At 44.9% G+C, this 21117-nt stretch overlaps 1 protein-coding gene across 1 annotated transcript in view; it reads left to right on the top strand.

The window, feature by feature from the left end:
• Positions 1-21117, top strand: part of KLB (klotho beta) — a 65550-nt gene extending 44433 nt beyond the window's left edge. Inside the window, exons 3-6 of the mRNA XM_032135221.2 lie at positions 6299-6809; positions 9838-10106; positions 18370-19513; positions 20323-21117. Of these exons, the coding sequence (XP_031991112.2) occupies positions 6299-6809; positions 9838-10106; positions 18370-19513; positions 20323-20708 (2310 nt within the window). The 3' untranslated portion in view covers positions 20709-21117. The remainder of the gene's footprint in view (positions 1-6298; positions 6810-9837; positions 10107-18369; positions 19514-20322) is intronic.

Here is a 21117-nt window from a genome sequence, read left to right as displayed (position 1 = left end):
GTTCAAGACCAGCCAAGCCAACATGGTGAAACCCCGTCTCTACTAAAAATACAAAAAATTAGCTGGGCGTGGTGATGGGTGCCTGTAATCCCATCTACTCAGGAGGCTGAGGCAGGAGAATCACTTCAACCTAGGAGGTGGAGGTTGCAGTGAGCTGAGATCACGCCATTGCACTCCAGCCTGGGCAACAAGAGCGAAACTCCATCTCAAAAAAAAAAGAAAGAAAGAAAAGAAATAGGTAGTCCAATCCTGGCATTAACGAAAGGCAATGATTCAAATAAATTAAAAGTTATATGCCCAAAGTTAGCTATCGAAACATTTATGACAGGAAAAGAGAAAGAACAAAAGAACGAAGAAAAATAAATTTTTATCAAGAGATGGCTAAGTAGGGCTGGGCGCGGTGGCTCACGCTTGTAATCCCAGCACTTTGGGAGGCCGAGGCGGGCGGATCACGAGGTCAGGAGATCGAGACCACGGTGAAACCCCGTCTCTACTAAAAATACAAAAAAATTAGCCGGGCGTGGTGGCGGGCACCTGTAGTCCCAGCTACTCGGAGAGGCTGAGGCAGGAGAATGGCGTGAACCCGGGAGGCGGAGCTTGCAGTGAGCCGAGATTACACCACTGCACTCCAGCCTGGGTGACAGAGCAAGACTCCGTCTCAAAAAAAAAAAAAAAAAAAGAGATGGCTAAGTAAATCATTGTTATACGAAGATATTCTGAAAACCAAAAACAACATGGAAAATGTTTAAAGTGATTTTATTTTTTAAATTTTTGTTTATTTATTTGTTTAATTATTTCGAGATGGAGTTTTGCTCTTGTTGTCCAGGCTGAAGTGCAGTGGCGCGATCTTGGCTTACTGCAACCTCTGCCTCCCAGGGTTCAAGCCATTCTCCTGCCTCAGCCTCCCGAGTAGCTGGGACTACAGGTGCCCGCCACCATGCCCAGCTAATTTTTATATTTTTAGTAGAGACAGGGTCTCACCATGTTGGCCAGGCTGGTCTCAAACTCTTGATCTCAGGTGATCCCGCCCACCTCCGCCTCCCAAAGTGCTAGGATTACAGCCATGAGCTACGGCACCTGGCCTTAAAGTGATTTTAGCTGGGAAATATATTTGGAAAGCCTGGGTAGGAACACAGAAATATAAACCTATTTTGTCATGCTTGTGGAGTTTTTAAATAAACTTTCTTTAACCGTTGTTATTCAATAGTCTGTTAAATAGCTTAAACAACAGACACTTTTATAGTACACATGAACATATTTCAGCCAAAATGTGACCAAACTCATGCACAGATTTGGAAATGGAACTTTTGACAAATGACTGAGGGTTCCTTGAATACACTGGTGTGATGTGTTCAGCTTGCTCATCTGTCTTCAACCCATCTTTCCAACAGTGTCCTGTCATGTCTTCCTCTGGCTCCTAATCCCTTCTTCATCTATTTCTAAAGTTGTGCCTACTATTTTATTTGTTTCCTATCATCCACAGAATTTATCTGAGTCTGGACTTCCAGGGGCATCAAAAAATGCTGCCACATTAAACTGGAGGAGAGAACAGAATGAGACATTAGGTCCTGGTTGTCTCTCAATGACATTAGGCCCTGAGAGCTGGCTCCAAAAGAAAAAGAAGCTGACTTTCCCTTTAAGCTACTGAATCTAAAGAACAAAGGTTGAAACTCCCTTAAATCAATCATTACAAAGGTAGATGGCTTTGTACAAATTAGAGGGTGACCTTGGAAAATTGTAGAATGGCTGTTGTGCAAGGTTGCAGGGCCCAGGTTGCACTCCCCTACTAACCTCATTTTAATTTTCCCAACAGATCTCCTTTATGAGTGCCCAACCAAAGAACACACATAGATGGATATGGCAAACTCAGGATCTTGGAGCAAAACTTTTTAACTTGTTACTTGGCAAATAGGATCAAGTTATAACCAAAAGTGCTGCACAGAGGACCTCCCCCACATTCTCTACATGAGAATGAAGAGGCTGTCTTCAGCCCAGAGCAAAGATAACCCTAGATACCTTGATAGCCTATGTAAATAGCAGCAAAGGTGAAAGAGACACTGTGGACCGTGAAGGTCACCTTGACAACACATCCATATGTATATCCAGAAAACCCGCATGGAAAGCTACTGCAAAGATATGTCTTCTGAGCTCTATTGTTTCTCACTCAAAGGCTGATGTAACCAAGATTTTTATCACAACTTAGGTCATCTTTCATATAATCACTGAAATTTAGTGTCTGCAAAGGCAAGACATTAAATTTGCAAAGCAACAAGTTTAAGGCTCAGAATCCAGGCTACACAGGCTCAGCGCTTTCTGGTTTGCATAGAGAGGTGCACAATAGGCCTGAAGGGAGGTGCTGATCACTGGGTCTTCCATGAATGATAGCTCTAAGGCCACCAAGGGATTAAGTGACTGGTTAGAAAAAAACAAAGAATTCCCTCCTTTGGATCCTAGTAATTTATGTCTGCTTTTGTTTCTAATCAGAAAAAAAAAAAAAAAAAAAAAAAAAAAAAAAGGGGTTCTCAAGAATTTCTGCCGTGATTCTAGCCCCAGAAAAACCCGGAAAGAATAGCTGAAACCATTTAAGGTAGTGTCTGTCCCAGGCGCCTCTGTGATTCTTCCAGAAGTTGCTATCTCAGGTTGCAGACAAGGAAGGAGGCTACATTCTGAATACTTCTCTGAGAGGAAATTTTTTTTTTTTTTTTTTGAGACAGAGTCTTGCTCTGTCACCCAGGCTGGAGTACAGTGACTCAATCTAGGCTCACTGCAACCTCCGCCTGCTAGGTTCAAGTGATTCTCCTGGCTCAGCCCCCTGAGTAGCTGGGACTACAGGCGCATACCACCAAGTTCAGCTAATTTTTGTATTTTTTTTAGTAGAGAAGAGGTTTCACCATGTTGGCCAGGCTGGTCTCAAACTCCTGACCTCAAGTGATCTGCCCACCTCAGCCTCCCAAAGAGCTGAGATTACAGGCATGAGCCACTGCTCCCGGTCGTAAAGTTTTTTGTTTTTTTTTTTCCCTGAGTCAGTGTCGCTCTGTCCCCCAGGCTGAAGTGCAGTGGTGCCATCTCAGCTCACCGCAACCTCCGCCTCTCTGGCTCAAATGATCCTCCAACCTCAGCCTCCTGAGTAGCTGGGACTACAGGCACGCATCACCACGCCTGGCTAATTTTTGTATTTTTTTTTTTTTTTTGTAGATACGGGGTTTCGTCATCTTGACCAGGCTGATCTCGAATTCCTGAGCTCAGGCGATCTTCCCATCTTGGCCTCCCAAAGTGTTGGGATTACAGGTGTGAGCCACCCGCCCAACCACCAACCAAGAGGAAAGCATTCTTCTTTTTTTTTTTGAAATGGAGTTTCGCTCTTGTTGCCCAGGCTGGAGTGCAATGGCATGATCTCAGCTCACTGCATCACTGCAACCTCCACCTCCTGGGTTCAAGCAATTCTCCTGCCTCAGCCTCCCAAGTAGCTGGGATTACAGGCATGTGCTACCACGACCGGCTAATTTTGTATTTTTAGTAGAGACGGGGTTTCTCCATGTTGATCAGGCTGGTCTGGAACTCTTGACCTCAGGTGATCCGCCCGCCTTGGCCTCCCAAAGTGCTGGGATCACAGGCATGAGCCATCATGCCCGGCCCGAGGAAAGCATTCTTAAGGATCCCTGGGAATACCTGGGTGCTAAATGGTACCAGAATCTTCCAATGAAAATTGAGTAAGGACAAGTGGACAGAGGTATACCTCAAGGCATTTATTTCTCCAGAAAATCTTTCAGGAATTTATTTAAATTGTTTTTTCTTGTATAAAGCAGGATGGCACGTTTCAGAATCCTCACCCCTTACCTCAATGCCTACTTTCTCCATCTAACAGGGTTTATGGAATATTTTCAGGGTCCACAGGATCGATCTGGTTTGAATCCATTGTTCATATTTGTTTGTCTTTGACCTACATAAAAGGCAGTTTCAGACAGTTTATCCTGATATAAAATATCTCCAGTGAGCAAAAGAAAAGCTAAGGAACAAAACTGAAAGCAGGCTCTGTGTGCTAAAGATAATGAGTCTGTGCATTCGTTTTAGAAACATGCAAATAGTGGGGGCCAGGCACGGTGGCTCACGCCTGTAATCCCAGCACTTTGGGAGGCCGAGGCGGGTGGATCACCTGAGGTCAGGAGTTCAAGACCAGCCTGACCAACATGGTGGAGCCCCATCTCTAGTAAAAATACAAAAATTAACCAGGCATGCTGGCGTTCACCTGTAGTCTCAGCTACTAGGGAGGCTGAGGTGGGAGGATCACTTGAACCTGAGAGATGAAGGTTGGGTGAGCTGAGATGGTGCCACTGCATTCCAGCCTGGGTGACAGAGCAAGACTCTGTCTCAAAGAAAAAAAATTTTAAAAAACTCAAATAATGGAGAAATTGAGAGACCAGGGAAGAGATGTCAAGAGACAAGCAAGTCAAATGCTGAGGGGAAGAGAGTGGTTCTGACACAGATGAAGGACAATTCCATAGCTAACCGGGACACAGAAGTGGCCTTGGCATTTAACTGGCATGGAGTCCTTAATGTTTGCTCCTTCAGCTGTGGCTGTGACTGTTAACTGAGCCATGGCTTCTGGCTTTTAATTTCTTTTTAATTTAATGCCATATTTTATGCCATTTTATGTTTCTCTTTCACATGCTGCATCCTTATTTTCCTGATAAGAAACTTTCTGAGGGTAAGTTCCTGTGCCATCTATCTCAGTCTCTCAGCCCAGGGCAAGCCAGGCATGGAAGTAAGTGCTCAGGAAGTATCTATCACATTAAATGGACCAGAAACCCATCACGAGGCTATGTTGTAAGAGAGCTCAACTGGAAATGCAAACTCCAGGAGGACCAATAATAATAACATCCATCTTTTGGCAGTACCTCCTACGTGCTCTATTCTATGCTACATATTTCATGCATATATTAGCTCTAAATCTGACAACAACCTTACAGAGGATTTTTTTTTTTTTGAGACAGAATTTTGTTCTTGTTACCCAGGCTGGAGTGCAGTGGCACAATCTCTGCTCACTGCAACCTCCGCCTCCCGGGTTCAAGTGATTCTCCTGCCTCAGCCTCCCAAGTAGCTGGGATTACAGGTGCCTACCACCATGCCCAACTAAGTTTTGTATTTTTAGTAGACACGGGGTTTCACCACATTGGCCAGGCTGGTCTGGAACTACTGACCTCAGGTGATCCGCCTGCCTCAGCCTTTCAAAATGCTGGGATTATAGGCATGAGCCACCGCGCCTGGTGGATATTGTTGTTATTAACCTCATTCTACAACTGAGGATACTAAGAGATTTCAGAAAGGTTAAGCGACTTGCCTAAGGTTACACAATAAGTATGTGAACTTCAAGCCGAGGTGTGCTGACCCCAAAGCTTACACTCTTTGCATTGGTCTTCTGCTGTGGGCAGTGCCGACCACCCTTTAATAATCATAGCAATAATAGCTAAGGCTTATATAGAGCTTACTCAGTGCCAGGCATGATTCTAAAGCAGTTTACACAGGTTAATTCACTCAATTCTCACAACATCCCTAGGAGGTGGGCTCTATTATTACTCATTTATAGGATTCAGGGCCTGTGTTGTCCTGGACTTCTAAATTAGGACCAAAGGGAGATTCTGTAGAATGGTGAAAGATCGCTGCTCTGGGCCAGGTGCGGTGGCTCACGCCTGTAATCCCAACACTTCGGGAGGCCGAGGAGGGTGGATCACCTGAGGTCAGGAGTTCCAGACCAGCCTGACCATTATGGTGAAACCCTGTCTCTACTGAAAATACAAAAATTAGTCGAGCGTCGTGGTGTGCACCTGTAATCCCAGCTACTCAGGAAGCTGAGACAGGAGAATTGCTTGAACCTGGGAGGCGGAGGTTGCAGTGAGCTGAGATCACACCACTACACTCCAGCCTAGGCAACAGAGCGAGACTCCGTCTCAAAAAAAAATAAAAATAACAAATTTAAAAATCACTGCTCTGTATCTTCTTATGTAGAGGAGGAAACCCTACACCCAACCCCAACAGGGCCCGGGAAGGGAGCCAGGCAGAGGGGAAATAAGAGCCTAGACTAGGCTTTCTGCCAGCCTCCAGCTCTCCTGTAGCAGAAGTTTTAGGTTGGAAGCACTAGGGGCATAGAGAACAGACTTTGAGGTCATCGGGGCTCCCTGGCAGCTTTCCCCTGAATCACTCTATGCTGTATTAATTTTATCTATGAAAAGACCATTTACCAGCCATGTTACAGCCCTTGTAAGTCAGGACAACAAAGATCAATAATATTTTCTTCTTTTAGGCTCACTCGAAAGTTTGGCATAACTACAACACACATTTCCGCCCACATCAGAAGGGTTGGTTATCGATCACGTTGGGATCTCATTGGATCGAGCCAAACCGGTCGGAAAACACGATGGATATATTCAAATGTCAACAATCCATGGTTTCTGTGCTTGGATGGTTTGCCAACCCTATCCATGGGGATGGCGACTATCCAGAGGGGATGAAAAAGAAGTTGATCTCCGTTCTACCCCTTTTCTCTGAAGCAGAGAAGAATGAGATGAGAGGCACAGCTGATTTCTTTGCCTTTTCTTTTGGACCCAACAACTTCAAGCCCCTAAACACCATGGCTAAAATGGGACAAAATGTTTCGCTTAATTTAAGAGAAGCGCTGAACTGGATTAAACTGGAATACAACAACCCTCGAATCTTGATTGCTGAGAACGGCTGGTTCACAGACAGTCGTGTGAAAACAGAAGACACCACAGCCATCTACATGATGAAGAATTTCCTCAGCCAGGTGCTTCAAGGTTGGTTGTACACTTGCTTAATTTTTGTAAAATTATAAAAACTTACAGGATATTCAAGTCACCTTTGAATATGTAACTATTATTGTTGGGCTTTTTTTTTTTTTTTTTTGAAACGGAATTTCTCTCTGTCTCCCAGGCTGAGGTGCAGTGGCACCATCTCGGCTCACTGCAACCTCCGCCTCCTGGGTTCAAGTGATTCTCCTGCCTCAGCCTCCCAAGTAGCTGGGATTAGAGGTGTCCACCACCACGCCCAGCTAATTTTTGTATTTTTAGTAGAGGCAGGGTCTCACCATGCTGGCCAGGCTGGTCGCAAACTCCTGACCTTAAGTGATCCGCCCACCTCAGCCTCCAGAAGTGCTGGGATTACAGGCATGAGCCACCATGCCCGGCCTGGCCTTTTGTATTGTCCAATTTTTTTTTTTTTTTAATGGAGCCACTCTGTGGCCCAGGCTGGAGTGCAACAGTGAAATCTTGGCTCACTGCAACCTCTGCCTCCCAGGTTCAAGCAATTCTCCTGCTTCAGCCTCCTGAGTAGCTGGGATTACAGGTGCGTGCCACCACACCCAGCTAATTTTTTATATTTTGGTAGAGATGGAGTTTCATCACATTGGCCAGGCTGGTCTCGAGCTCCTGACCTCAAGTGATCCACCTGCCTCGGCCTCCCAAAGTGCTGGGATTACAGGCACAAGCCACCGCACCCAGCCTGAAATGTTTTTTTTTTCTTTACTTTTTGAAACGGAATTTCACTCGTTTCCCAGGCTGGAGTGCAGTGGCACAATCTCAGCTCACTGCAACCTCCATCTCCCAGGTTCAAGCAATTCTTCTGCCTCAGCCTCCCGAGTCGCTGGGATTACAGGTGTCTGCCACCACTCCCGGCTAAGTTTTGTATTTTTAGTAGAGACGGGGGTTCACCATGTTGACCAGGCTGGTCTCGAACTCCTGACCTCAGGTGATCCACCTGCCTCCGCCTCCCAAAGTGCCAGGATTACAGGCATGAGCCACTGCACCCAGCCATTGTATTGTCCAATGTTGACAGCACTTTTTTATGTTATTCCCATGTCCTTTTTTAAATGAAAGTTTGAGAACAGAATCCTTTCAGACTAGGGCTACATCCTTAATTGCCAAGAAGATGCTGTTTCATTCTTTATAAAGGACACAGTGCTAAAAGAGGTATGCTTAAAGTTTCCTAACAGTAGTACTTTATTCTAAGATGTTGAAAGTTTTTCTGGAAATTGTGATCTTTATACTCTATTACATGACGGTATGATGAAAAGGTCTGAAGACAAAATGAGTTGTTTCTATTGCTCCCAGAGACTTTTGGCCCCCACTTAGCCCCTCACTCCTTCTCTATTACTCAAGTAGTGACATCTACAGGTGGCTGATAGAAACAACGGAGCAGAGGACAAGCTGAGGTTATGATGGTTCTGTTCCCTGGAGTTGGGCTCTATTTCACTCTCATATTAAGGAATTCTCTGTGGATCTTTATAAATTCTGTTGCTCCCTTTAGAAGTCACAAGCCAGGAAGAAAATCCCAGGTGCTGCTGGAGAAAGCCTTCAGGGAGGGTCCTGAGGGAGAGCAAGACCCTGCTGCCCCAAGTTGCAGGAAGGAACAGCATGGAACCAAGCCACGCCCAGCTACAGGCCATGCACATGGGGGCCAAGGCTGAGGGCTCTGCCTACAGGGTCTGGGTCAAACGCCATGCTCTTGGGCAGAAGGGGTGTCCATTCCCCAGGTGTTACCATTCCACCTCTCCTTAGGACCCTACAACAGCTACAGACTAGAACCAGGGCCTGTTGAACATATTTACCTTCTTGGAAACTCTTGGCTTGGATTTTCCTCATTTTAGGAAAAGAAGGTCAGTGATAAAAAAAAAACCCCAAAAATGCAGAGATGAGGTGGCATTTCTATGAGAGAAGTGAAATCTTTTAAGAAAGAAAAAAGGATTCAGGGCTAATTTGGGTATTTGTTGTTTGGACTGCTGCTGTTGATTTTCTTTTCTTTTTTTTTTTTTTTTTTTTCCTGAGATGGAGTTTTGCTCTTGTTACCCAGGCTGGAGTGCAATGGTACAATCTTGGCTCACTGCAATCTCCACCTCCTGGGTTCAAGCGAGTCTCCTGCCTCAGCCTCCCGAGTAGCTGGGATTACAGGTGCCCGCCACCATCCCCAGCTAATTTTTGTATTTTTAGTAGAGACAAGGCTTCACTATGTTGCCCAGGCTGGTCTCGAACTCCTGACCTCAGGTGATCCACCCACCTCAGCCTCCCAAAGTGCTGGGATTACAGGCATGAGCCACTGCGCCCCGCCTGTTGATTTTCATATTTCATTTTTACACAATTCCTACAAGTTACTGAATCAGAGTTTTAAAGGTAGAAAGGTCCTTAGAGATCCTATTTTCCAATCTTTTTTGTTTACAAATAAGGAAACTGAGGCCAAGAAACTTGCCCAATAGCATGCTCCCTCGAGCATAGCAGGGTAAGCTCCTCAGCCCCCTGCTCTTTAGCCCAGCCAGTTCCCATTCTCTTACATCACTTTTCTTCTTTTACCTCCTTATGCCTACATTCGTTTATGTTAATTCTAAAAGCAGCAGCTTTTTTTTTTTTTAACTCCTTGAAGGATAGTTTCCTAGAATTAATAGCTTATCCACAAATAAGAACCAACTCAAACTTGAAATAAGAAACTCTTGGTCATGAGCAGACATATGCATTGGTCCCAAAGAGTTCTGGAAATTACCATGCCCTCTGACACAGATTTGCACACCAAGTCTCAGAAGTATTTAAGGTGTGATCCTTTAACTGTGACATACACTTGTTCCAAGCAGGAGTGGGGGGATCAGGAGATACCAATCTGGATGAAAATAATTGCCACTTTGAAGTATAAACATGAATTTTCTATTTGATACAGCAGACCTGAAAATTAGGGGAAAGGTTCATTTTACAATATTCTGTCCTCTGGCATGTTAGTGAAATTGTAAACACGAACTATAATGTTTAGGCCTCTGAACATCTCTGCTTTCTTTTCTCTGTGCAGCAATAAGGTTAGATGAAATACGAGTGTTTGGTTATACTGCCTGGTCTCTCCTGGATGGCTTTGAATGGCAGGATGCTTACACCATCCGCCGAGGATTATTTTATGTGGATTTTAACAGTAAACAGAAAGAGCGGAAACCTAAGTCTTCGGCACACTACTACAAACAGATCATACGAGAAAACGGTTTTTCTTTAAAAGAGTCCACGCCAGATGTGCAGGGCCAGTTTCCCTGTGACTTCTCCTGGGGTGTCACTGAATCTGTTCTTAAGGTAAGTGGTTACTTCCAAATTAACCATAAACTGGGAAAAACAGCACACACTATTTCATTTACTCAATGACAGCTAAGAGATAGCTGTCAGACAATATCAAATACCACAATTGTATGGAGGTTATGAAGGAGAGCTAGGGAAAGAGAAGGGAGAAAAAGAAGGAAATAAATGCTGAGAGCCTTTCATGGGCCAGAACTCATAATTGGTGATGGAGATGGAGAGGTGAAGAGGCTGCCCTCAAGGAGCATACAGTCTAGGGGGAACTTACTGTCATTTCTGTGTCAGGTTTTTGTTATAATAGTAATGTCAAAATGATAGGAAATTTGTTTTCAGATTTTTGTTTTGCCAAAAGCAAATTATTAGCAGCACCTTGTTTAACTGATTCTTGCTGTTTCACAGAGTTGGGTAATTTGCCTTCTGAGGTCTCTATATCCCAGTGGAGCCTCCCCACACGTCTCATTCCTTGCCCCCTTAAACTGTCCTCAAAAGTCACCTTCTCCATAAGGCTTCCCTCCACTCCAAAAACCGTCCTCCTATCACTTCTCTTCCTCTTTTCCTGCTTTTCTATAGCGTACTCACCACCACCTGACATACTATGTGCTTTCCACATTTTCCATACTTATCACCTGTCTTCCCTTACTAGAATGCAAGCTGCATAAGAGCAGAAATGTCTGAGGCTTTGATACCTGCCATATGCCTCACTAGGGCAGTGCTGGGCACATGGCAGGTGCTCATCTTTTAGAACTAGGTGAATGAATGAGATCACCTTTTAGTTGTTATTATTATTGTTATTTTAACTATGCTACCTGGAAATCAAGAAATCACCTTTTAGAGCCAGGTGAGACCTTAGAGACCTCCCGTTCCAAATCCTTCATTTTACGGGGGGAGGAAAGTGAGACCTATCAACTTGCTAACAAGTGCCAGCAGAACTGTTAAGATACTGTCTTCAAGCTTCCAGATGCACAGTGATTTAACTGCTCTATGTATGCACATTCTCTCTACTTCATCTTTTTTTTTTTTTTTTTTGAGACAGGATCTTGCTCTGTCACGCAGACTGGAGTGCAGTGGCACAATCACAGCTCACTGTAGCCTCAATCTCCTGGCCTCATGTGATCGTCCCACCTCAACCTTGAACTGGGACTACAGGTTCACACAACCATGCCCAGCTAATTTTTTGATTTTTTTGTACAGACAGAGTCTTACTATGTTGCCCAGACTGGTCTGGAACTCCTGGGCTCAAACAAACATCCTGCCTCAGCCTCCCAAAGTATTGGGGTTACAGGTGCAAGCCACTGCATCCAACCTACTTAATCTTAAAACCCTCATCTTACAGGCAAACAACTGAAGTTTAGGGGGGTTACATAACTTGCCCAAGTTACCTAGGTCTGTCTTCCAAACACTATGCTTTAAGACTTCACAATACCACACCACACTATTGCATTTTTTGTTGTTGTGGGTTTTTTTTTGTTTTTTTTTTTTGAGACAGAGTCTCGCTCCGTTGCCCAGGCTGGAGTGCAGTGGCGCAATTTTGGCTCACTGCAACCTCTGCCTCCCCAGTTCAAACAATTCTCCTGCCTCAGCCTCCCAAGTCGCTAGGATCACAGGCACCTGCCACCATGCCTGGCAAATTTTTCTTTTTTTTTTTTTTTTGGAGACAGAGTTTCATTCTTGTTGCTCGTCACCCAGGCTGGAGTGCAATGGTGCGATCTTGGCTCACTGCAACCTTCGCCTCCTGGGTTCAAGCAATTGTCCTGTCTCAGCCTCTCAAGTAGCTGGGATTACAGGCATGTGCCACCACTCCCTGCTAATTTTTGTATTATTAGTAGAGACAGGGTTTCACCATGTTGGCCAAACTGGCCTCAAACTCCTGACCTCAGGTTATCCACCCACCCCAGCCTCCCAAAGTGCTGGGATTACAGGCATGAGCCACCACGCCCAGCCAAATTTTTGTATTTTTAGTAGAAACAGGGTTTCACCAAGTTGGCCAGGCTGGTCTTGAACTCCTGACCTCAGGTGATCCACCCGCCTCAGCCTCCCAAACTGCTGGGATTACATGCATGAGCCACCGTGCCCAGCTTTTTGTTTTGTTTTCTTTTCTTCTTTTCTTTTTTCTCTTCTCTTCTTTTCTTTTTTGAGACAGAGTCTTACTGTGTTGCCCAGGCTGGTGTGCAGTGGTGTGATCTCGGCTCACTGCAACCTCTGCCTCCTGGATTCAAGCAATTCTCCTGCCTCAGCTTCCCAAGTAGCTGGGATTACAGATGCCTGCCACCACGCCCAGCTAATTTTTGTATTTTTAGTAGAGATGGGGTTTCACTATATTGGCCAGGCTGCTCTTGAACATCTTGACCTCAAGTGATCTGCCTGCCTCAGTCTCCCAAAGTGCTGGGATTACAGGTGTGAGCCACCATGCCCAGACATGCCTGTATTCTATTAATAGAAGCATATGGAAAGACAAGATGTACAAGGATTGAGATCAAAGGGTTCAAACCATGAATTAGCAAAGTTCTCAGGTTATGAATCTCAACCCCTGTAGGTATTTACTTATATTTATATAGTTATTTATTTTTGAGGCAGAGTTTTGCTTTTTGCCTGGCTCACTGCAACCTCCACCTCCCGCGTTCATGCAGTTCTCGTGTCTCAGCCTCCTGAGTAGCTGGGATTATAGGCGCCTGCCACCCTGCCCAGCTGATTTTTTGTATTTTAGTAGGGACAGGGCTTCACCGTGTTGCCCAGGCTGGTCTCAAACTCCTGAGCTTAGGCAATCTGCCTGTCTCAGTCTCCCAAAGTGCTAGGATTACAGATGTTAGCCACTGTGCTCAGCTGTGAATATTTATTTATTTGAAATAGAGTCTCACTCTGTCTTCCAGGCTGGAGTGCAGTGGCGTGATCTCAGCTCACTGCAGTCTTCCTCCTGAATCCAAGCGATTCTCCTGCCTCTGCCTCCAAAGTAGCTGGGATTACAGGTGCCTGCCATCATGTATTTTTAGTAGAGATGGGGTTTCACTATGTTGGCCAGACTGGTCTGGAACTCTTGGCCTCAAGCAATCTGTCTGCCTTAGACTCCCAAATTGCTGGGATTACAGGTGTGAGGCACTGCACCCAGCTCCCTGTGGATATTTAAACAAGACTTTAGCAAGAGCTCAGGGTGATTAAAGGGGGAAAGGTATAGAGAGCAGAATAAGCAGTGTCTCTTCAGCTTGTGTCCCCTCCAGAGCCAGTTCCTACCTCTTCCTTCACATGGCAGAGGCAGGAGAGTTCAATACTATTCATATTCAAATTTTGCTAAGTGCTCCAAAAATCTTTTTCCCTATCACTTTAATTGAGTTTATATTTTTCAAAATTCCAGACCTAGCAAAGACCCCAGGAGATATAAGAGTTTCTTTGCCTGTCTATATGGGAGACCCAACCTACAAGTTCCTGCTTCAGCTAAAACCCACCTGTTTCTCAGATACTGTGAATGTCTGCCCCTTCTATATTTCAGAGCAGGGGTCAGGAAAAGCAGTTCTGTGATCTGTCAGGTCTGGGTTTCATGCTCATCTCTGGAGCCCAGCAAGGAGCCAGATTCACTTGAACCACTTGGATTAGGAATGAGGATAAGGCTGATCCGAGTGCGGTGGTGTTTACAACTTATTGGTTACAACCAGTTACAGAGTTCTGTTCCTTGTCTACTCCCACTGTTTCATTTGGCTAGCCTAAGAAATAAATAAATAAATAAGGATGAATGGTTTGCCAAGAAAAATTACGGTGCTTTTTGAAAAATCAGCCAATAAATATATGGATAGACACTGTGTACACAGAAAACTAGATGTCCTCTTTTAGATGACAAAATTAAAGTAATACTTGAAAAATATTACTAAGCCAGACCGGGCATGGTGACTCACTCCTGTAATCCCAGCACTTTGGGAGGCCAAGGTGGGAGGATCACTTGAGCTCAGGAGTTTGAGACCAGCCTGGCCATTATGGCAAAACCCTGTCTCTACAAAAAAAACTGGGTGTGGTGGCATGGGCCTGTAATTCCGTCTATAATTCCATCTACTCAGGAAGCTGAGGCAGGAGAATCGCTTGAGCCCGGGAGGAAGGTTGCAGTGAGCTGTGATCGTGCCACAGCACTCCAGCCTGGGCAACAAAGCAAGATCCTGTCTCAAAAAAAAAAAAAATTACTAAGCCTAACTTTGCACATTTCTATCTTATTTTCCCTAGCCTCTTAGCATTCTTTTCCCCACTAACATTTTATTTTGCAAAATTTCAAACATACAATAGAAATGCATATTCCCTTCATCAAGACTGACTGACTGTTAACATGCTGCCATATTTGTTTCAACTCTGCCTCTCTTATTTTTTTTTTTTTTTTTTTTGAGACAGAGCTTTGCTCTGTCACCCAAGCTGGAGTACAATGGCGTGATCCCGGCTTACTGCAACCTCTGCCTCCCAGGTTCAAGAGATTCTCCTGCCTCAGCCTTCCAAGTAGCTGAGATTACAGGTGTCCCCCACCACGCCCAGCTAACTTTTTGTATTTTTAGTAGAGACGGGGTTTCACTATTTTGGCCAGGCTGCTCTCGAACTCCTGACCTCGTGATCCACCCACCTCGGCCTTCCAAAGTGCTGGGATTACAGGCGTGAGCCACTGCACCCGGCCTCTGCCTCTGTCTTTTATAAACTTTTGATAAATTGTGGACATCATTACACTCCACCCCAAAATATCTCAGCATCTATCTCGTAAGAACAAGGACATTCTTATTATGATTTCCAGGAAATTTAACACTGATTCAACGCTATCTAAAATACAATCCATATTCGATTTTTTTTAATGTTCCAAAAATGTCCTTTATAGATTAAAAAAATCTTTAAGTATGCAAACAAAGATCAAACATTTGTTGTCATGTATTGTTAGCTTCCTTTAATTCAGGACAATCACCTCATGGCATTGATCCGTTTGAAGAGTCCAGGCCAACTGCTTGTAGATTTCTCTGGTTGTTCTTCTGAGTCTAATGACTCAGTTGACCATTTCTGGAAATACTACTACATAGATGATGTGCCTTTATATCACATCAGGAGGTAAATGATGTCAATTTGTTTCATTACTGAAGATATTACTGTGGTTGAAGTAGTATCACCAGATTTCTTGGTTAAGGTGGCATTTGTGGCTAGGCACACTTGTTCACTCCTGTAATCCCAGCACTTTGAGAGGCCGATGTGGGTAGATCACTTGTGCCCAGGTGGTCGAGGATGCAGTCTAGTGTGGGCAACAGAGCAAGACCCTGTCCCTCCTCCCTACTCCCCCCAAAAAAGAAGAAAAAAGAAAAAAAAAGGTGATATTTGCCATACGGTAACTTTTCCATTTTTAATTAAGAAGTAATCTGATGCTGGCCAGGCTTGGTGGCCCACACCTGTAATCCTAGCACTTTGTGAGGCCGAGGCGGGCGTATCACTTGAAGTCAGGACCTGTCTGGCCTGTCAGGACCAGCCTGGCCAATGTGGCAAAATCCTGTCTCTACAAAAAAAGAAAAAAAAAAAAAGAAAAAAAAAAAAAGAAAATTAGCCAGGCAGGGTGGCACAGGCTTGTAATTCCAGCTACTTGGGAGGCTGAGGCAGAAGAATCACTTGAACTTCAGAGACGGAGGTTGCAGTGAGCAAAGATCGCACCATTGCACTCCAGCCTGGGCAACACAGCGAGACTTTGTCTAAAAAAAAAAAAAGGAAAGAAAAAAGAAGAAATCTGATGTTGATACTTGGGACTCTATGAATATCCTATTCCTCAACAACATTTCACTCCATGGTTTTAACATTCTTTCATGAACCGGGCCGGGCACAGTGGCTCACCTGTAATCCCAGCACTTTGGGAGGCCAAGGTGGGCAGATCACCTGAGGTCAGGAGTTCAAGACCAGCCTGGCCAACATGGTGAAACCCCGTCTCTAATAAAAATACAAAAACTAGCTGGGCATGGTGGCTGGCACCTGTAATCCCAGCTACTCAGGAGGCTGAGGCAGGAGAATCACTTGAACCCGGGGGGCGGAGGTTGCAGTGAGCCAAGATCACACCATTGCACTCCAGCCTGGGCGACAAGAACAAAACTCTGTCTCAAACAAACAAACAAACACAACATTCTTTCATGAACCTTGCCTTAATCATTACTTTGTAGATTGCAAAATGGTAAATTTCCAATCGGATTATTCCCTCTACATTTATTAGCTGGATTCTCTTAAAATTGATGTTTTATAATTCATTATTGTCACTATGATATTGTTCCTTTTGACGCTCAAATTGTTTCAAATTTAGTCAGTGGGACCCCCTCAAGCTGTTTCTGTCTTTTCCACATTTCGCTTTCAGTTTTTAAGCACTTCCTTATTTTCTGGCACAAGATGCCCCACCATCATCTCATTCTTCTCCTGGAAAAAGCCATTTCTCCAAGGAGTACAAGGTCCTTTTGGTGGGGAACAGGATTTTAGAAACAGCTCTGGGAGCTGGGGTTGGGATTGGGATGCATCACCTTTAACAGAAAATTAACCTCTTAGCAGATTAATCATACACACTTGCTGAGACTAATGCTTTCTGAAGGTTTTTAACGTTAAGACATTTTTATTTGATCTTGCCTTGCCCCATAGCAAGACTGCCTTTTATAAACATCCTTTCAATACTACGATGTTCTGAGTTTTCAAAACACTGAAACTGGCCATCTAGGCTAGGAGGATTTTACTCAAATAATTAATTATATACAGATTTAGCTTCATGCTCACATGATCAATGTTCTCTTAGTTTAATGTTCTAGATAACTGGTTGGCAGATGGCAAATGGGTAGTGATATGGTTTTGTAATTAAACTATGAAAGATGACACATGAAAAAACAATTAGAGGGAAAATATTTACCAAAGGTTAATTATAGTTTTTTCCTGGTGTATTTAAATTCTGTCATGAGGGGAAAAAAGTACTTTAAAACAAGTACACAACTTTCTCTTTCCCTTATTAATCTTGAATTTGGAAATGTTTTTCTTAAGGGCTTTGTTTTAGTTTAGACTCAAGGGCCTAGCAGGCAATTATTGCCACTAGGGAAAATGAAACCCAAGTCATGACTACATTGTGTTTGTATAGCACATTAGAGTTCCCAGAGCACCTTCCCAGAGTCACTGAGTCCTCACAGCACACCTGTGAGGTGGGTGAGATTACTCCGTCACTATATAGTTGCCAAGCCTGAGTTTCAAAGGGGCAGAACTCGAACAGGAGTCCAGGGCTCTCTCCTTCGTGGAGAGACACAGAATGAGACACTGTCAGATCCAAGTGTCAACCTTGGGAGTTTCTGGGGATAGTCTACTGTCCTTTCCACCCATAACCCAAGTGCCTTGCATAGAAAATGTGTCAGCATTCTGTTGGATGAATAAATGCTATGTTCTCACAGGCACATGGGTCGGGGAGACATGATGGATGCAAATGTGTTATCACTTGGACTTTTCTTTTTTTTTTGAGATGGAGTTTTGCTCTTGTTGCCAAGGCTGGAGTGCAATGGCATGATCTCGGCTCACAGCAACCTCCACCTCCTGGGTTCAAGCCACTGTCCTGCCTCAGCCTCCGGAGTAGCTGGGATTATAGGCACACGCCTCCACGCCTGGCTAATTTTGTATTTTTTTTTTTTTTTAGTAGAGACGGGGTTTCTCCGTGTTGGTCAGGCTGGTCTCAAACTCCCAACTTCAGGTGATCTGCCTGCCCCGGCCTCCCAAAGCGCTAGGATTACAGGCATGAGCCACCACGCCCGGCCTGGATTTTTTAAATAGAAGTTAGAAATTTGCATTCAGCAAATGCAAGGGGTCATTGCCTACCCCATCGCACGAGCCTTTTTAAGGAATTGTGCATAGGGTCAACTAACCTCCTCTTCTCGAGAAATCTCTACAACAGGAATTTCAACTTTGTCTTCAATTTATGACAGGGTTTAGAATCTCTTTCGTAATTGCTTTTAACTGAGTGTACACCAAGCCAATTTCCTGATGCATTTGAACAGAATCGCATCAAACCCCACCATATATAACCTAGGGTTTAAAGTCAAATGAACTGGAAAATGGCTTCCCAATGTTCTCTCAAACAACTTGTTTTCCAAGCCAGGGCCTGGGTGTGGCTCCTTCTCTGTTTTCTGGTCTCCCTGGGAGATTTCAAGGGCTGGAAGAGGCCTGGTGTGGTGGCCGGTAATCCCAGCACTTTGGGAGGCAGAGGTGGGCAGATCACTTAAGACTCCGTCTGCCAGCGCATGCTTGACCTGAATGAGCTTGTTTTTCACAGCCCGAGTCTGTGGCTTCGTCCCCACAGTTCAGCGATCCTCACCTGTACGTGTGGAACGCCACTGGCAACAGACTGTTGCACCGAGTGGAAGGGGTGAGGCTGAAAACACGACCCGCTCAATGCACAGATTTTGTAAACATCAAAAAACAACTTGAGATGTTGGCAAGAATGAAAGTCACCCACTACCGGTTTGCTCTGGATTGGGCCTCGGTCCTTCCCACTGGCAACCTGTCCGCGGTGAACCGACAGGCCCTGAGGTACTACAGGTGCATGGTCAGTGAGGGTCTGAAGCTTGGCATCTCCGCGATGGTCACCCTGTATTATCCGACCCACGCCCACCTAGGCCTCCCCGAGCCTCTGTTGCACGCCGACGGGTGGCTGAACCCATCGACGGCCGAGGCCTTCCAGGCCTACGCTGGGCTGTGCTTCCAGGAGCTGGGGGACCTGGTGAAGCTCTGGATCACCATCAACGAGCCTAACCGGCTAAGTGATATCTACAACCGCTCTGGCAACGACACCTATGGGGCGGCGCACAACCTGCTGGTGGCCCACGCCCTGGCCTGGCGCCTCTACGACCGGCAGTTCAGGCCGTCACAGCGCGGGGCCGTGTCGCTGTCGCTGCACGCGGACTGGGCGGAACCCGCCAATCCCTATGCTGACTCGCACTGGAAGGCTGCCGAGCGCTTCCTGCAGTTCGAGATCGCCTGGTTCGCCGAGCCGCTCTTCAAGACCGGGGACTACCCCGCGGCCATGAGGGAATACATCGCCTCCAAGCACCGATGGGGGCTTTCCAGCTCCGCGCTGCCGCGCCTCACCGAGGCCGAGAGGAGGCTGCTCAAGGGCACGGTCGACTTCTGCGCGCTCAACCACTTCACCACTAGGTTTGTGATGCACGAGCAGCTGGCCGGCAGCCGCTACGACTCGGACAGGGACATCCAGTTTCTGCAGGACATCACCCGCCTGAGCTCCCCCACGCGCCTAGCTGTGATTCCCTGGGGGGTGCGCAAGCTGCTGCGGTGGGTCCGGAGGAACTACGGCGACATGGACATTTACATCACTGCCAGTGGCATCGACGACCAAGCTCTGGAGGATGACCGGCTCCGGAAGTACTACCTAGGGAAGTACCTTCAGGAGGTGCTGAAAGGTAAGGGCGGGGCCCCTTCAGACAGGGCAGAGCGGGATTCCTGTTACCTGACAAGAACAAGGAGAGCAGCAGGTTGGTGCCTGACAGCATCCGATTTGTGGCACCCAAGTCCTGTCAATTGAATTTTGTCCTGAAAACTGGCCTATGGCATTTTTGAAAAAAATTTAAAATCATAGAAGTAACACACACCCATTATAGAAAACTGGGCACATGGAGTTTTTAAAAAATCACCTGAAATCTCACTCCCCAGGATAAACAGTCACTATTTTGGATTACTTATTTTCAGCATGCTTGCTAGGCTTTGAAAAAGTTTGTGGGTAAATAGGTGTATAAATTTATGGGATGCATGAAATGTTTCGATACAGGCATGCAATGTGAAATAACCACATCATGGTAGCCTAAGCGAGCGAGAGTGGGTAAAACCAACTGTGATTCCTGGGCTGCACCAAGAGCACATCTGAGGTTCACAATCAGGCCAAATAGGCAGCATTTTTCTGCTTGTGACTCTTTAAACAAAAGTGACAACCTTCACTGCTCTGCTCCTTAAATTTGCTTTTTCCTCCAAGAGTTTTTGGATTGTTTATGGATCAAGTTTCACTACAAATTTCTTTTAGACTTAAATTATACATATTTTCACCTTCTCCTTTACATAGAATATAAAAGAATAAATGTCAAAAAAAAAACCTCTAATAAAAATCACTACCTTTATTATGGGCATAATTTTAGCTTGTTTCAATGAAAACTAAATTCTTCTTCAAAGATATTTCATAGTCCATTTGTGATTAATGTTAATTTCTGATCTTTTTCAGCATACCTGATTGATAAAGTCAGAATCAAAGGCTATTATGCATTCAAACTGGCTGAAGAGAAATCTAAACCCAGATTTGGATTCTTCACATCTGATTTTAAAGCTAAATCCTCAATACAGTTTTACAACAAAGTGATCAGCAGCAGTGGCTTCCCTTCTGAGAACAGTAGTTCTAGATGCAGTCAGACCCAAAAAAATACAGAGTGCACTGTCTGCTTATTCCTTGTGCAGAAGAAACCACTGATATTCCTGGGTTGTTGCTTCTTCTCCACCCTGGTTCTACTCTTATCAATTGCCATTTTTCATAGGCAGAAGAGAAGAAAGTTTTGGAAAGCAAAAAACTTACAACACATACCATTAAAGAAAGGCAAGAGAGTTCTTAGCTAAACTGATCTTATTTGTCTGCATGATAGACAGTTTAAAAATTCATCCCAGTTCCATATGCTGGTAACTTACAGGAGATATACCTGTATTACAGAAAGACAATCTGAGATACAGCTGTAACCAAGGTGATGACAACTGTCTCTGCTGTGTGGTTCAAAGAACTTTCCCTTAGGTGTTGACATCAGTGAACTCAGTTCTTGGATGTAAACACAAAGGCTTCATCCTGACAGTAAGCTAGGAGGATTACATGCTACATTGCTTCTTAGTTTGATGAACTGTATTCCATCATTCTGCTCTAGCTTTCATCTCTACCAATAGCTACTTGTGGTACAATAAATTATTTTTAAAAAGTAAAACTCTGGGCTGGGCGCTGTGGCTCACACCTGTAATCTCAGCACTTTGGGAGGCCGAG

Source organism: Hylobates moloch, unplaced genomic scaffold, assembly GCF_009828535.3.
Source record: "Hylobates moloch isolate HMO894 unplaced genomic scaffold, HMol_V3 SCAFFOLD_17, whole genome shotgun sequence".
Classification (NCBI taxonomy): Eukaryota; Metazoa; Chordata; class Mammalia; order Primates; family Hylobatidae; genus Hylobates; species Hylobates moloch.
This window is presented reverse-complemented; position numbering and strand designations above follow the sequence as displayed.